Source organism: Mchenga conophoros, linkage group LG20 (genome assembly GCF_057382185.1).
Source record: "Mchenga conophoros isolate Kocher_MC1m ecotype Shallow Benthic linkage group LG20, M_conophoros_male_GT1.1, whole genome shotgun sequence".
NCBI lineage: Eukaryota > Metazoa > Chordata > Actinopteri > Cichliformes > Cichlidae > Mchenga > Mchenga conophoros.
Genome location: NC_140545.1, coordinates 27,325,650 through 27,343,288, shown reverse-complemented (window position 1 = coordinate 27,343,288; position 17,639 = coordinate 27,325,650). Strand labels below are relative to the sequence as shown.

At 43.8% G+C, this 17,639-nt stretch overlaps 1 protein-coding gene across 3 annotated transcripts in view; it reads right to left on the bottom strand.

Moving 5' to 3' along the window:
* prkcz (protein kinase C, zeta) overlaps positions 1-17,639 on the bottom strand; it is a 112,817-nt gene that overhangs the window by 88,886 nt on the left and 6,292 nt on the right. Inside the window, exons 1-3 of one of the 3 annotated variants that reach the window (XM_085258576.1) lie at positions 12,338-12,776; positions 5,234-5,355; positions 259-348 (exon numbers count right to left, since the gene is read on the bottom strand). In XM_085258576.1, coding sequence (XP_085114702.1) covers positions 259-348; positions 5,234-5,355; positions 12,338-12,414 — 289 coding nt within the window. In that variant the 5' untranslated portion in view covers positions 12,415-12,776. Of the gene's footprint in view, positions 1-258; positions 349-5,233; positions 5,356-12,337; positions 12,777-17,639 lie in introns of those variants that run through there. The other 2 variants (XM_085258571.1, XM_085258572.1) reach the window with 2 other exon arrangements.

Here is a 17,639-nt window from a genome sequence, read left to right as displayed (position 1 = left end):
AGATTAAATTGTTAACCCATGAAAAAGGCCTTTTTGTTCTAAGATGTACGTGATTTTTCAGTTGTGGGTAACCTTACCTTTGTTTTTAACCTCTGGCAGTTCACCCTTTGTACCATTTTAAACTATTCACTGAACTTGAACGACTTGAATTGCAATAAATAACTGGAAAAATTGGGGTGTTGTAAACCTTTGACCGGTAGTTTACTCCTGGAAATATGCATGCAGATCCTCTTTAATGAAAAGTTTTCCCAAACTCACCATGCAACAGTAATCCAGACCTTTTGGTTCGTCTGTAAATCCGTAGCGCCTCCTCTAGCTCCATCTGAGAGGAGATGGTGCACGGGTCCCCTACACAGACAAACACATGCATGCAATCTTATCAATATAATCTTCTGATCAGGACTACAGACTGTTCGAGGTTTAACAGTCCAATTCAGTTTAAGTTCTCAGGAGTTTTTACTTTTGACTGGGGCTGCAACCATCGATTAGAGTAATAGTAATATGTAATAGAGTAATCTATCCTTAATTTATCAAGTAAACTGAATTTCCCAGAGGAACCCACCTGAAGGATTAATAAAGTTTCATCTAACCTAAGTAATTGGATACAATACTTTTATTACTGAGCAATAATACATATTCAAAAGAGAAAAATCCCACAGATCCTTCATAGGTTTCCATTTTAGAAAATATAACAACACAATAACAACATCCTCCGCCTCTTTGCTCTTCGCTGTGTGTAGCTGGACTCCATGTTAAACTACATCATCATCATCACTGCTGCTGTTGTGTGATCAGTGTTTTGGTTGAAAAACCTGCAAGTCTATGTTGAGTCACAAATGTGGGTGAAACACACGTCAACATGGTGACAGCTGAGCGCTACAGAGCGTGTTTTTATAATCACGTTATTCAAATTACTCAAAGGGTGCAGCCCTGTTCCTATAGTGGCCAAAGATCTGCACAGTACTGAAAGCGCTTCACTTCTTCACATTTTTAATGCTACAGCCATATTCCAAAGTGGATTCAATTCATTTTTCACCTCAACATTCAACATATCCCATAATGATGACAATAAAAAAAAAATTTTAAAAACTCGCTTGAAATTCTTACAAACTTATTTTACAAATGATTAAAAATGAAAAACAAAAATATTACAGTTATATTAAAGCATGTTCATTTTAGACATACTGACAGGTTGTTACATCCTGTCTCATCTGTGAAGAGCTTCTACAACTTGACTGGAGTCCAGTGGTTAACTCTGCTTGTCCCCATATTCAACCATCTAGCACGATGTGCCAGGACCTGTCTGTACACCTCTGAGTTATATCAAGCAAAAGAAACATTTGTGCAGCCAATATCCACAAAGGCAACAACTTTGTAACAACAAAGGACTGTTCCCAGGCCACCCCACCCATCTGAGTGATCTGAGTAGAAAACCTTACTCAAGGAGCGGACTAAAACCCCGACGGTCACTCTGGTGGAGTGCTGCAGAGAAGCTTCTCCTCTCTGGAGCTCTGTCAATCAGGCTTTTTTGTTCGAGCGGCCGAGAGAAAGAATAAATGAATGCAGCAGTGCACACACATCCTTCATGATAACCAAAGCACTCGGGCCTTGGACAAAGGTTCAGCAACATCACAATGTGGCTCCAGAGCCACATTGTGATGTTGCCCAGCCAGAGCCCAGACTCGATGTGAAGATGGCACCAATGCTGCCCGTCCCCCGTGATGGAGTCTGAGAGGACAAAGGACGGGAAACAGCCAGGCTTACAGTGCCATACCCAGTCCTCAGACTGTAAGTGCTGCCAGAGGTGCTCCAAAGCAAACACTGTGACTATCCATGTACATGATGTGTTTTTATTTGTGATACATTTTCTTTGTTATTATGGGATGTGCTGTGTGCAGAACATTAAGGAGAAAAATAAAGTCTCATTTCCAAGGACAAACATGGAAAAACAAAAGTCACAGGTCTTTGTTTCTATCACTTTTTTATCTTGACAATATTAGACAGCATCTCTTTGAATTACTGTGGTGTGTTTGGTAACAATGCTAATGATCAGTCACTGTGACTGTGAGTATTTCCATTGTAGTCGAGGCTTAGTGGACTTGAAACAAAATAACAACATTTATTTGGTTTATTCATCATAAACTGTGTGACAAATGTTGGATCCATTTTCCTGACACAGCTTTGAGGGAAATGTGCAGACAGTGAAGTTACGATAACACAGGAACTTGTAGAAAGTCCACTTGCTCCTCACTGTGTCGCTTCTGTGCACAGTCTGCATTGTCAGTCTGCGTCTTTGGACAGCCTTTCGCATGGTGTGTGACATTTATGCTAGCATAACATAACTACTTAATACTACCAACAACAACTCGGGTACTGTCCAGGAGCTGCAGGATACTGTCACATCATCAAAGTGAACCTGCTGTGTCTCAAAGCCTATTTGCACTGGATGGTGTGTTTTTGCCTCAAGTGGTGACACAAGTTTAATGTTTCCACCTATCACAGGAACAGTTTTCATGTAGATTTTGCCAACCATGGTGCTTTAATGGAGGGTATTGAAATAGCTGACCTTCTCTGTCTCTCTCTACAATAAACAGAGACATTCTTATAGGACACTTCACTGTCTAAGCTAACACAGCACAGACATGCTTCGCCCTGCACCGCTTTATTCTCTGTTACGTGACATTCATCACTGATTGTGTTTTTCACATACAAATGCTGCTCTCAGTGCAACAAGTGCCACACCACACTCTGATGTGACACACACACAACCCAGAGAGTCTCTGCTGTGAGGGTACCCTGCTACATGGGACACTTATCAGACAAACCGGCTGGGTGCAGGGTATTTTTCAAAAATATGAAACTGTGCACTGGAATCATTAATACTCGTCTGTTTATCAGTTGGTTTTGATTGATAAGCAGCTTGTATTTTTTACAGGAGACGCCCACAAAGCCAAAACTGACCAGGAGACCAGGCAAAGTGAATGGCAACAATGCAGGCTAAACATGTGTCAGGTGGGGAATGTTAACAGACGCCTCAGAGTCAAGGCTGTGAAGAGAGGCTGGGAGGTTGTTCCAGAATTTTAGAGCTAAGGACAGGAATGTACAATTCCCTATAGTTTTCACAGGAAGTCTAAGAATCTGGCTTGGAAAATAGAGGTGGAGTAGTTTGAAAATATAGGTGGGGTCTTATCTCCTACAGCCATGAAACCAAAAGTAAAGTGAAACCTGACAGGAAGCCTGTGCAGAAACAATGACAAGGCTGAGGACCTGTGACTGTGAGCAGTGTTGGGGAGTAACGGAATACATGTACCGCCGTTACGTATTTAGAATACAAAATATGAGTAACTGTATTCCGTTACAGTTACCGTTTAAAAAGGTGGTATTCAGAATACAGTTACTTTGTTGAAATAAATGGAATACACTGGGGTACTTTCCTGTTTCATTTTGTCGCGGGTCAGGACTGTTTGGGTTTTGTTTGACAGCTACGTTCTTTTGTTCCAGGCGGCAGCGTTACGGTTGCCATGGTTACAGGGCGACGCTCTCTCTCTGCGACTGTGTGTTTCCTGGGTGAGAGAGCGCCTTTTCGTTGTTGTTGTTGTTGTTGTGCTAAGCTAACAGGCAGAATGCTACAAGCATAGCTCTAAAGAATGTAGCATCATGTTCAGTGTAGTCCGTGCTGCTGGGAGAATGGACTGCCATACACGTTATGTGTCTGTGAGCGCTAGGAGGGAGAAAAAGGGGAGTGGAAAGGTACGAGCAGTCATCGAGGAAAAACGGGAGCTGGAAGCATGTAAATATAATAATAACCACTTCAGCCAAGAAGAGTGCCTGACGAGCCCAGTTGTAAGTAAGCTATTAAGACTCGACTGTACACTGTGTTCGTGTTTTCCTCCGAAAACAACAAGTTCCGTTGGAGCAGCCTTTCAACGCCTCTCTCTGTCTGTCGCAAGAAAAGTTGACCCACACGACAAAGTAGAGCTATTTTTCGGCTACGAGCCGACAGGGACCCCGCCGTATTATGCTGGGCTTACACTGTGCGATTTTTTCAGTCGCGCGATTCAGCTCCTGCTCAAACTGTACGATTGACTCGCAGGGGTTAGAAGTTCATAGGTCACGATGCAGGGTCTCACACTATACGGCCCGATGCTCTGATGCGACCTGAGTGCTCACACTGTGCGTCCATAAAAATGAAGGTTATAACAGAAATTCTGTCGCTCGCTCTCCCTCTCCGTCTTTCACTCACACAGACACACCACCACCATCAACTTTGCTAAATTGCTAATGAAAAACATTGGTCAGGCAGCTGTGATTGAGCAGCAGTGTCGATCCAACTATTTTCACGGTTGTTGTGGTCGTGATAATTTTGTGAGGCCACATCGAAAGGGCTCGGATGGTTCTACAGGTTGTGCCTCCATCGCTTGTGTCCAGATCACACGCTGCACTGCCGTGCTACGCCGTCTTTTTCGCTGACATTTGTGTTTGCGCGTGCGCAGTGTGGCAAACTGCGGTGACACCCTCACGACCAAGCGATTGATGATCGGGAGCTGGTCGTGAGGTGTCAATCGCTTCTCGTTACCCCACGTATACTACACGATGCACGACGCACGATGAAGGCCAAAATCGGGCCGATCGCCAAAACGATCGCACGACTCAAAAATCGGCTCAAAATGGGCCAAAAATCGCACAGTGTAAGCCCAGCATTAGTCAGAGGTCCCTTTACTACAGTTCGGAGTCGCGGACCTTCAGTAATAGTAATAAATCACACAGCAATAGTACATTCACGTTGTTGTAAAAAGCATGATAATATTGTAGCGGGTCAGGGCTGTTCGGGGTTCTGCTTGTACAGTTATGTTTTGTGTATGTTGCCATGGTGACGGGTGACGCCCTCTCGCTGCGACGGTGTGTCCTTCCGGGGTCAGAGGGCGCCCTATGTGTGTTGTGGTTGCCGCGCTGAGCAGTTAGCTAGTGGCAGTGTGTTCTTCTGCAAATGTAATAAACGGCTGTGCTCCCTGGCTAGCTCACGGGAAGCAAGACCAAACGATACCTCCGTCTCCTCCTTGTCTGAACTCGCCACAATATATTAAGTAATCCAAAGTATTCAGAATACGTTACTGTCATTGAGTAACGTAACGGAATACGTTACAGAATACATTTTGGGGCATGTATTCTGTATTCTGTAATGGAATACATTTTAAAAGTAACCTTCCCAACACTGACTGTGAGGCACACCCACCTTCATCATCGATCCATTTGAGTGTGATGGGCTGCTGGCTGGCAACACTGCACATGGTTTTCACCTCCTCACACAGTTCCACAAAGGTTACTGTTGCAGCCAAGTCTGTGATTAAAATGTCCCTGAAAGCACACAAACACAAAGACGTCAGGACCCAGTCGCTCTGTCGCCTCTGCAGACATTCCTCTTTGGCCCAATCAGCTGTTATCCTTTAAAGCAGGGGCTGGAGCTGTCGTCTCATTGGAGGGCCGCTTTAGTGTTCAAGTAGTACAAAAGAAAGAAACAATTAAACACCCACAAATATTAGTGAAAATGTAGTGTTTTATACAGTATTTAAATTTAAACTTAAATGTTTTAGGGTATTTACACTGGGACAAGTCTGACAGAGAGAAAGATGTTGGCTGGCCTCTGCAGCGGAGTTAATGATCCACTGTGGGCCCAGGACTGTGGGCTCAGGTCTGTCTTAACGGTGCACCAACTGACACAATCACACTAAGTGTTACAGGTGTGAACTGAACCACCCACTCAATCCACTCACAGCCGAGAAAGATAAGCACCAAGTTTCTCTTTCTTAACTGTTTTCAGACTGTACTGAACAATATCTGTTACCTTTAGGCATTAAATAAAGTGCTGCCTTGATCTGGACCACCTCCTTATTCCAGGCAGTTTTTACTTGAGCCCAAACACTTTGTGTCTGGTTGATGATTTCTTGCTGTAACACTGCTTCTTGGCAGAAATCGTACACCAGTGGAGTGGAGCTCCCTGTTAAATGGATCTGCTTGTAGGGAAATGTTGAGCAGCAGAGTGGAGCAGGTGGATTGTGCCCACAGAAAACTTGCCAAATGTTCTCTGCCAATGCCAAGATTAACAAAAAGGAAATATTCAACCCAACAGGTCCTTTCTTTCTGTGCTAAGGTTGTATAAATCCACAGAACGATGGATGACATGTACGAGCCAATAAGCATGGCTGAATCTGTCGGCCTGAAAAAGAAAGCACTGATTTCATATCAGCACTGACCTCACAGCCCTTATCAGCTGTCAGCATTAAATAAGGGTGCGTATATTGAGTGTCAACATCGGCCTCAGTGCTGTGCTGCTGATTGGAGCAAAGTCTGCAGCCTGCACATGCCACACTGTTAGAATAAACCTTGAGTTAGTCAGCTGTGTGTTAGAGCTGCGTGAGCAGGTGCTGCACTGACAGCTCCCAGGCAGTGTGTCGGGCAGGTTTCTGGGTGTGTGTGCACAACAGTTTGTGGTCAGTGATTGTTGGACTCTGACGAGGTGGGGCACAGACAGCTTGCTTCCCAGCAGGCATTGCTCCACGCAGCCGGCCGACACACAGGTCAGCGTGGAATTACATCACACATACACACCGCGCTTTGTTTATCATGCTAGCTCATATTTACCCAGAAGCTCTTTGGCTTTAAAACAGCTCTCATTAAAATGTGTTTAATGTCATTTAAACGGTGCCACAGTTTTGGGTGTGAATGCATTACTGTCATCCAACATCACACTGAACAGTTTACAGTGCATCTCTCTTTTTACCAGAAAATCTGAAATTATTACATATTTTAATTCAACTAATGTGGATTCAAAGCAGCCAGGAGTGAAATCCTGAGAGGCAGCACATCATCAGCAAGAGCTACAGACGGAGGCAGAGCAGTGGGAACTGTGAGGCAGAACATTTAACTTTAAATACATTAAAAATCACTGACAGGTGGAGCCCACAGAGAGAGCACCTCAAACAAAGTGTTTCTCTTTTTGTTGTTCATGATCCAGGACCAGTGAGTGCTGTGTTACACATCTGTATTTACCCACATCTGTACAGCTTCCATCATGACCTGCTGCTGTAATCATTTCATTATGAAGTTACGATTACATTACTTCTGTTGTTGCAGGATGAGATTAAGGTTTCCCCATGGTACACATATACTCAACTGAAAGGAACGTTTACTCAAATATAACCTCTAGCACTGCCTTCCATTACACATGATATTGGTAGAGTTATTAATATTACTGTTATTGGGAGTAGTAGTAGTAAAATGTGTGGTAATTTGCTGTGTGAATTACATAATGTTTCATTGTTTTATTCACCTGCAGCAGGAGCAGCACTGAGCTTTCAGTGGGAGCTGTTTACACTGACTGTTGTGCTGTTTCCCACTCAGCAGCAGCTCCTGTCTCTACCACTACACTCTTCACTCTTTATGCATTAATGCAAACACTGCTATAACAATGTTATTAACTCATTAATAAGTAAGTAGCTAAGTAATTCCACTCGATAAGTAAAAGTTGTTTTTTATGATATAAAATGTCTCCAGAACAGGAGGAGATGTGAGCAGCATGAACTCTGGTCTGCAGTATTCCTGTGAAACCCTTCCTGCTCTGCTGTTGTAATAAACTCAAACAGCTGAAGCCAAATGTGCATTAAACTCTCTCAGTCTGTAACTAAAGGTTAGCTGAATGCTGACCCTTGCACTGTGTGAACATACTGAAGAATGCTCTCAGGGATTGGTCATGTATCAGAGCATAAACATGCAGCACCGTGATCTTTGACCCCACTGATGAGAACACTTCACACACCTCAGTGATTGTGTGCTGGGTCAATCACACGCTGCATTACTGACTTTAGTTTTCACAGAAACTTTCTCTACTTTGAACCTTTTTGGGGAAACTCCATAAAGACCAACACAAGTTGTTATACCACTCAAATAAATCCAGGTTTTAGTCAGATCCCTGCAGGGTCGGCACATCTGTCAGCAGCTGTAAGTCATCTCAGACATGATGCTGACAGCCTCCACTCATCCTACTTATTCATATTGTTTGCTATTGTTTACTATCACTGACTTACTTGAATGAATGTCATTCACATCATTTGCATAAAGTTATGCATGCTGCAGAGGGAATGTTATTAGCAAAAAGAATATATATTTAATTAGGACGATTCATTTCAAAGAGTCAGGTAAACATTGAATTGTTGCCTTACAGATAAAAGAAGTGGGAAACACTGGACTGGTTTGTCCCCTGATATCAATATTTACAGAACAGCTCCGGCTTAAGACACACTTCAGTGATTAAAACACACACACACACACACACTTAAAACGATTTGGGACAAATCAGATTAAGGTATCTTCCAGTTGGCCTGTCTCACACGTAGCGCACAACACGAAAGACTGCAAAGACTGTATGTGGATGCTACACACCTGACTCCCACTCGTGCTGGAAAAACCCACTCCACTCCCACGCCGCCCCAAACGTTGGTAGAATGAGTCTGGGTAAATGCATCTGTAGCAACAAACGTGCTCAGACGGGTTGCTGCAGAAGCAGCTCTTTGGTGCTGGTTATCACCAACACAGAGTGAAGCTGGGCCTGAACCGTCTGCTGTGCAGCAGGTAGATCAGGCAGGAAGCTGAACACAGAGAAAGGCTGACTGTCTGAACTCAACATGGAAAATCATTTCAGAGCGTTGTGATTAAAGATTATACTGGTAGGATTAACCTGAACCACACTGGTGACATCACCACTGGCTCCTTTACACACAGGCCTCCAAAAATATGTGGAAGGGTTTTAACACAGCGAGAGCTGAGCAGCGTTTCTGAGCCAGAGTTTGGAGACAACAACAACAACAGTGCTGACATTCAGAGGAAACATGTGATGGTTTAGTCACTCGGTCGGGATCTCCTCTTACAACAGAACAGAAGAATACTCATCACATCCATATTTAAGCACAATGCCCCTGTAAGGGGGATAACTAGATTAAAACATCAAATCATCTACTGCGGGGTCAGAGGTCAGAAGACAGTAGGCTCGACCGGGGAATCAGAAGAAAAGACGTGATGAGTTTTGAACAGAGACAGCGCCATCAGCAAACAGGTGTGACGACTGGTCGCTATGGTGACTCCTGCCCCACACGCGTGTCTGTGTCTCAGGTTCAGACTCAGAGAGCCTGGCACACAATAAATCTGTGAGCAGCAGAAACTTCTAGTCTACAAAACAGTCATCACTGATGTTTGTGGCGTTCATCACACAGACGCTGTGACGGTGCAGAGGCAGCCCGCCACGCTGGTTTCACAGGAGCACACTGTGGCAGAAGACACCAGGCTGCACCGTGTGCAGAACCACACCGGTGCATACGCTCGGCACACTGTGTTATTCCAGCACTCATTCACTCAGTGAAACAGCAGTATACAAGCAGATTAATGGGATAAATACTTGCTGTGTCTCATCTTCAAACACAAACTAAGGACAGTGTGATATAGTCATCATCATCCATTCTCTTCAGGATCGCGGGGGGTGGAGCCTATCCCAGTTGTCATGGGGAGAGAGGCGGGGTACACCCGGACAGGTTGCCAGTTTGTCACAGGGCTAAAACACAGACACACACAACCATTCACACCTGTGGGCAATTTAGTGTCACCGACTAACCCCACTGACTGCATGAGTTTGGACTGTGGGAGGAAGCCGGAGTAGAACCCACGCAAACACACGGAGAGCAAACTCCACAGAAAGACCCCGGCCTGATGTTGCTGTGAGGCAACAATGCTAACCGCCGCGCTGCCCATATCTGCGTCTCATCTTGAACCACAAACTAAGGACACAGGCCAGTGCCATGTAGCTGTCATGCTAGCTTTAACCGTCGACCGTTACGATGCTGATTCTCATGTTTTAACTTTTAGATTGCACTTTTTTACTCTTGAGTGAAGATGTTGTTTCATTTTGATGTAAATATTTTTTTCCGTCACAAACTGAACATATGTTGTACACAGCTGTGTTTTAAATAAACAGCATTGGTATGTGCAATAAACTAAAACTAACCAATCAGAAAATCCAAGTGTTGTAGGAAATGAAACTAAACTCTGAGTGTGTCTTTGTTGTAAGGTGTGGGGCAGGATTCTGTACCTGGGAATGTAAAGTCGTACACTGAGCGTGTAACAGCCGGGAGTCAACCCGGCACAGTCAACAATCTGGGCCGCTTTGGAAAATATGAAGGAAGGCATACATTTTGGACTTTTAGCTGTACTTTCACAAGTCTTTATTGATACTCATGTTACACCAAAGTAATTAGGTAATAGGTACACAAAACAGAACCACACATAGCAGAGTATCGTCTGCTTCGTCCAAACATCTTTCAAAAAGTGTCAAACAGAACGAAGTCTGGACACTGGGCTGTCATGATGGACAGTTTTGTACTTTAGTTGTTCATATCTTAATGTTTGACCATCACATTATTATGAATGTGTAGCACAAACACTGCCTTTGCTAACGAACACATAAACAAGGATTGAAGAGAAAGACGTAATACATAGCAGACTGCTAAGTCTCTGGTATGAGACTGCTCCACCTAAACACAGTTTGGGTGGAGGCACAAGAAGCCGAAACAGCGCCCGAAGAATAATAAACCTAAATCTGTGAGTGGATTCTGTAATGCAAAGATGGCAGTGTGTTTGCTCCTCGCTCTCACGAGGTCACCAGCAGCACGTGTTGTTTTCCACATTTACACAAAAGTAGTTTGGAAAACTGATCACACTGTGAATGTTTCCCCAAGTGCAGTCGCAAAGACATCAAGCGCTACAATGACACTGAGCGCCCCAGCAAAGGAAGACCAGCAGTCACCTCTGCTGCTGAGCATATAGACATGACCAGCCTCAGAAATCACAGATTAACAGCAGCTCAGATTAGAGCCACACAGAGCTCCAGTAGCAGACTCATCTCTACATGTTCAGAGCAGACTGTGTGAATCAGGCCTTTATGGTCAAAGAGCTGCTGAGAAACCACGACTCAGGAAAAGCAACAAGGAGCAAAGATTTGTTTGGGCCAAGAAACACGAGGAGTGGACATTAGACCAGTGGACATCTGGGCTTTGGTCTGATGGGTCCACATCTGAGATCTTGGGTTCCAAAAGGTGAACGGAGGGTCTCTGCATGCACGGTTCCCACCGTGAAGCATGGAGCAGGTGTGATGGTGACACATCTATGTGCCAGCAACCATTATAGCGCATTATTACAGCTCCAGTACTACAGTCAGTATAAATGAGACCATATCACCCTAACTGTTCAACAGGTTGCCCATAGGAGCCAGGGTAAAGTGTAAAATCTTAGTCCTCACATTAAAGTGCATCCATAACCTTGGCCTCCTTATCTGTGTGATCTGCTTCATATCTCCACTGTTTCCTGCTCTGTCAGAGCTTTCACTCATCTTGTTCCTTCTGCTCGTCTGCCCACTGTGGGAGCAGAGCTTCAGTCGCTGGGCTCTGGACTCACTTCCTCCGCTCATTAGAAATATAGATTCCCTCATTTAAGTCACAGCTCCAAACCTACTTGTTTAAACTGGTTTACTTTAGTACAGATCTTACTCACTGTCAAATCTTTGTTTTTATTTGATGTTTTGTTTTTTGTTTTTAATCTAAGGCACCCTCAAATAAAATGTATTTTTATTTACTTATTTATTTGTGTCATTTTGGCAGCATTTGGGGCATTTTCAGGCCGTGTGCTCTAACAAACTCCTCCTGGAGATGTAATTGGTTCAACCTAAAGATCCTGCAAAGCTTTTGAGTTTTTGGTTTTGGAGCCCTCCGTGACGGGACGTCACACCTCCAGTCCAGTCTGTCCCACACACGTGTGTCAGTATTAGGTTACACTCAGGCTTCATCAGATATACGTGAGATTTTCACTGTGGACTCGATATCATATGTGACATACACATGGCGTGTAATCTGCGTGTTCTGTCATGGTGATAGTACACGGACTGTTTTTTCTGCTTCCACGATAATAAACTTGCCTCGTTCATACAAACACTGTTCCTGCGTGATGAGGTGATTCCACAGATGACTGCAGGAAACCTACCTCTAACCAGCAGCGGCCCACTTCCACTGCACCTCCACATGTGCCCATCATCAACACAAACGCTGACTTTATGTGAGGGTGAAAAATATTCTCGAAGCTTCCTCTGATGTCATTTTTCACGCACACAGTGGGTTAAACACAGGTGCCACAGGTACTAAAGCCTCTCTGACTCACGAGCTCCAAGAAGCCCAGGCTGCGTGCTGAATAGCTGTTAGTGTCCATTCCACAGGTGTTTCCTACTTACTCACGGAGAGTTACTTACCCGCAGTAGTGCGCTTTAATCTTCACAAACTCCGAGTTCAGGTCCATTATGGATCCGTTTGACGCTAGCATATGCATCGTACAGTTCAGCTCCCCCGTGTCTACGTGAACAGGCCCACGCTCGCTGTGTGATACGTGGATAGAAAGTGGTTTCCACTCGCAGATGACAGAGGACCCTGTACGCCCAGTGCGCTGAAAACTAACCCGAGCGGAGCCGCTTCAAACTTTCTGTCGTTAAGGTAACATCGGGGACTTTGGGGAAGTCTGTCACGTCCCGTGAATAACGGCGGTGTTTCCGGCCCCAGCTTTCAGAATAAAAGCTAATGCGCAAGGTTTAAAGAAGCGCTCTTATTCTGAAACGGAAAACTCTTCACCTGTCATCGGTCGAGCTCGGAGTGTGGTCACACTTGACGGGCTTTCTTCCGGTTCACTATGGTTACCGTAATCTAAATTCACCTGTTCACCTACCGGGGCTTCCCGCCTGTCCCGGCAAACACCGTGCTAATAATCTGAAAGGATACGGACAGTGTGCGGTCGGGTTCATGACTACTGTTCTCTTTTTATGCAGTTTTTCCTCATAGAAATGATCCTCAAATACTGTAACTAATACTCTAATATGTTCTTCTCATCTCCCAGCGTTACAGCCTGTTCCTACGACATATTTAAATAAACAATCACATTAAATGTACGCGTTCATTAACACTGTGGTCAGTATCACGCGATCCGTACGGTGGCCCTGTAGTGATCCGTGTACACACCAGGTAAGGGCAACCTCTGTACCGGCAAACAGAAAAAACCCGACATAACCAGTCGTGTTAATATGGTGTTTAGCGCCCCCTAGTGGTTAATGGCAAAAACGTTATATGCATGAAGTGTGGAAAGTGACGCTGTAATGCTTTAATGGTCAGTGCTGAGCCCAGAGGGGAAGCTGTTGTGTTTGTGCATCAAAAACCAGAACAGATCGTCCTTCTGCAGAGGCTGAAAGTACGGACACTGCCCCTGCTCACCGAGAGGAGCCCGCAGACCGCGTAACCGTCTGAAGGATACCGCCTTGACACCTTCCAGATAAGAAGGGCACACTGAGCCAAACCCAGGACACGCTGGGGAGATTGTTTCGTGGCTATTTTAGGGACACCTCGATGTCCCCCAGAAGAGCTGCAGCGGAGGAGAGAGACATCCGGGTACCCCGACGAGCAGCGGATGGAGGATTCACGAGTTATTAAGTAGTTCACTGTTTCACATTTAGCGCCATAATTATTTGGATAAAGTAACAACTTTGGTCGTTTTGCCAGCCTATACCATCAGAGTGATCAGAGACGTAAATATCAGGAAAAAATGGAAATGAAAATCCAAACCTGTGAGGACTGAGAAGCTGAGTTTGCAGCTCCAGACAGACTATGAAGATGTTCACCCTGAGTTAATTGCATGGGTCAGTAATTTACTAATAACAATAATAATTAGTGAGGTCTGACACCAGGATTCACTGCCTGAACGGCTAAGTAAAGAGCAGTTGGCCCTGGGCCCACATCCAGATCTATACTGCTTTTACAAAATCAAATTATTACCTGATAGAGTACAGTAATCAGATATTACCTGATAGAGACCAAACAGACATAACAAGATAAAGATAAAAAATATGAACAAAACTGATAAGATATAACAGTCAATATAAGCTTTGGTGAGTTCAATCTAAAGATGATGATATTATGTGATATTAGTAAGACACAGGATGATGGACTTTGTTGATTTTCAGTGAAAAAGATATTGAGGTTTGATTTTTAGTTGTATTCAAAATGCTGTTTAATAGCACTTACTGACTATGAAATTTCAAAATAAAATGCTATCAGAGAACATTCAGGCTGGGTTCAAAAAGTCCTCAAACAGGGATTCATTGGTTTGTTCGTACCCTCAAATATGACCCATATGAGTTTTTCCAAAATGAGCCCATACAGGTCACAGGACGCAGCTGCAGCATGGTGCCATGCAGATGTAGTACGTGGCACGATTTGCATTTTAAGCTTGTTTCCTGGCATCTAACGCAGCTCTGCACGAAGAGAAGGCAACCAGCTCTCACTAAATGGACGACAGGCCTTTTCTACTCTAATTAAACACTCCAGCACATTCTACACGTGATCTCACACAAACATAAGTATTGTCTTTATTGTGCAGGCACATCGACAAGCAGATATATGGTAGACGGCTTCGGAACAAACATTACAAATTAGAAATAAATAAACGTGACTAGTAGTAGAGTTTGAAAATGAAAACTTTAAAAATCCACCAATGAGCCTGACCAGTTTAAACTGAGTCATCCATTAATCAGCTGACTGTGGTTAAGTGGGCAGGTGGATGACTTCCCTGCCTCTCCACTTGTGCCCAGTGACACCTCCTTAAATGAACATGAATACAAGCATGTCAGTGTTGCTATAGTGAAGGAGGACACATATGATAGTTTTACACAGCAGCATCAATCTGTGCCTCCTACTCTTAATGTGTTAGCTACAGTGGGGCAAAAAAGTATTTAGTCAGCCACCGATTGTGCAAGTTCCCCCACTTAAAATGATGACAGAGGTCAGTAATTTGCACCAGAGGTACACTTCAACTGTGAGAGACAGAATGTGAAAAAAAAATCCATGAATCCACATGGTAGGATTTGTAAAGAATTTATTCGTAAATCAGGGTGGAAAATAAGTATTTGGTCACCTCAAACAAGGAAAATCTCTGGCTCTCACAGACCTGTAACGTCTCCTGTAAGAAGCTTTTCTGTCCCCCACTCGTTACCTGTATGAATGGCACCTGTTTGAACTCATCATCTGTATAAAAGACACCTGTCCACAGCCTCAAACAGTCAGACTCCAAACTCTGCCATGGCCAAGACCAAAGAGCTTTCGGAGGACACCAGGAAAAGTATTGTAGACCTGCACCAGACTGGGAAGAGTGAATCTACAATAGGCAAGCAGCTTGGTGTGAAAAAATCAACTGTGGGAGCAATCATCAGAAAATGGAAGACATACAAGACCACTGATAATCTCCCACAATCTGGGGCTCCACGCAAGATCTCATCCCGTGGGGTCAAAATGATCATGAGAACGGTGAGCAAAGATCCCAGAACCACACGGGGGGACCTGGTGAATGACCTGCAGAGAGCTGGGACCAAAGTAACAAAGGTCACCATCAGTAACACACTACAACGGCAGGGAATCAAATCCCGCAGTGCCAGACGTGTTCCGCTGCTGAAGCCAGTGCATGTCCAGGCCCGTCTGAAGTTTGCCAGAGAGCACATGGATGATACAGCAGAGGATTGGGAGAATGTCATGTGGTCAGATGAAACCAAAGTAGAACTTTTTGGTATAAACTCAACTCGTCGTGTTTGGAGGAAGAAGAATACTGAGTTGCATCCCAAGAACACCATACCTACTGTGAAGCATGGGGGTGGAAACATCATGTTATGGGGCTGTTTTTCTGCCAAGGGGACAGGACGACTGATCCGTGTTAAGGACAGAATGAATGGGGCCATGTATCGTGAGATTTTGAGCCAAAACCTCCTTCAATCAGTGAGAACTTTGAAGATGAAACGAGGCTGGGTCTTCCAACATGACAATGATCCAAAACACACCGCCCGGGCAACAAAGGAGTGGCTCCGTAAGAAGCATTTGAAAGTCCTGGAGTGGCCTAGCCAGTCTCCAGACCTCAACCCCATAGAAAATCTGTGGCGGGAGTTGAAAGTCCGTGTTGCTCGGCGACAGCCCCAAAACATCACTGCTCTCGAGAAGATCTGCATGGAGGAATGGGCCAAAATACCAGCTACTGTGTGTGCAAACCTGGTAAAGACCTATAGTAAACGTTTGACCTCTGTTATTGTCAACAAAGGTTATGTTACAAAGTATTGACTTGTATTTTTGTTATTGACCAAATACTTATTTTCCACCCTGATTTACGAATAAATTCTTTACAAATCCTACCATGTGGATTCATGGATTTTTTTTTTCACATTCTGTCTCTCACAGTTGAAGTGTACCTCTGGTGCAAATTACTGACCTCTGTCATCATTTTAGGTGGGGGAACTTGCACAATCGGTGGCTGACTAAATACTTTTTTGCCCCACTGTAGATTAGCAGTTAGCACACACACTGTTAGCCTGCTGTTAGCTAGTTAGCATTTCTCCTCAGCTGATGATTCACTTTTCATCAGTGAGACGGCTGCTCTGTTATCAGATGGTGCTGAGACCTGGACCTGGTGTCTGCAGTATGGATCAATTATTTATGTTGTAAAACCTGGACGAATGACGACGACAAGAACTGATTATTAAACATCTGCAAACAGCATTCATGTTACATTTCATGAAGGGAAAAGAAAGGAAATAAAATGTTAGTATGTTGTTTAGACACTAGAAATAAACTAATAGATCACCCATCAAATCAGTTTCACTTTATCATTTTTCAGATTTTTTTACAAAGATTATAGATCAGCATGTTTTATTTGCGCTTTGTCCACTGATTATGTCACTGATAAACACAAGCAGAACAGACTGTTTTAGACTTTTCAAAGGTTAAAATATGGATTCAAATTTAAAAGGTGACTCTGTGATCCAGGTGTTTGTGAGTTTTGGTAGAATCTACATGGATCTGATTGTGTTTCCGTTCTGTTAATCTCATGTATTTCACTAATATTCCTAAACGTACCAGCCAACAGTGAGAGAAGGAAATCTTATTGTATGTTATATGTGTAGTGTTGTTGGTCCTGATGAGGAGCACCTCAGGGTGCCGACTCACACATTCTTTATTATTCAGTGAAAAGCCACTGCCAAGGCTCCAGCTTTGTGTAACTCAGCTGTGAGTCTGTATTTCTGCATTCATCGTGACATAATGTTCATCACTTACTTATTTCAGCTAATTTTCTTTTCATGAATCTGATGGTTTCTAATGAAAGTGGATATGACAAAGCAGAGGTGTGGACTCGAGTCACATGACTTGGACTCGAGTCAGACTCGAGTCATTAATTTTATGACTTTAGACTTGACTTGAAAAAATGTTCTAAGACTTGTGACTTGACTTGGACTTTTACACCAATGACTTGGGACTTGAATTGGACTTGAACCGGTTTACTTGAAAAGACTTGATATTTTACCCCAAATATAAAATTTAACATGCATATTATATAGAGATTGAAAATGTGACGTCATTCACGGGTAGAACCGCAAAGGATTCTGGGAACTCGTGGCAAGCGGTACTAGCGCACGCAGGCTTTCAATTAAAATCAGTCACACAGCGATAAAAAGAAACACAAAAATGTCAAGAAGCTGT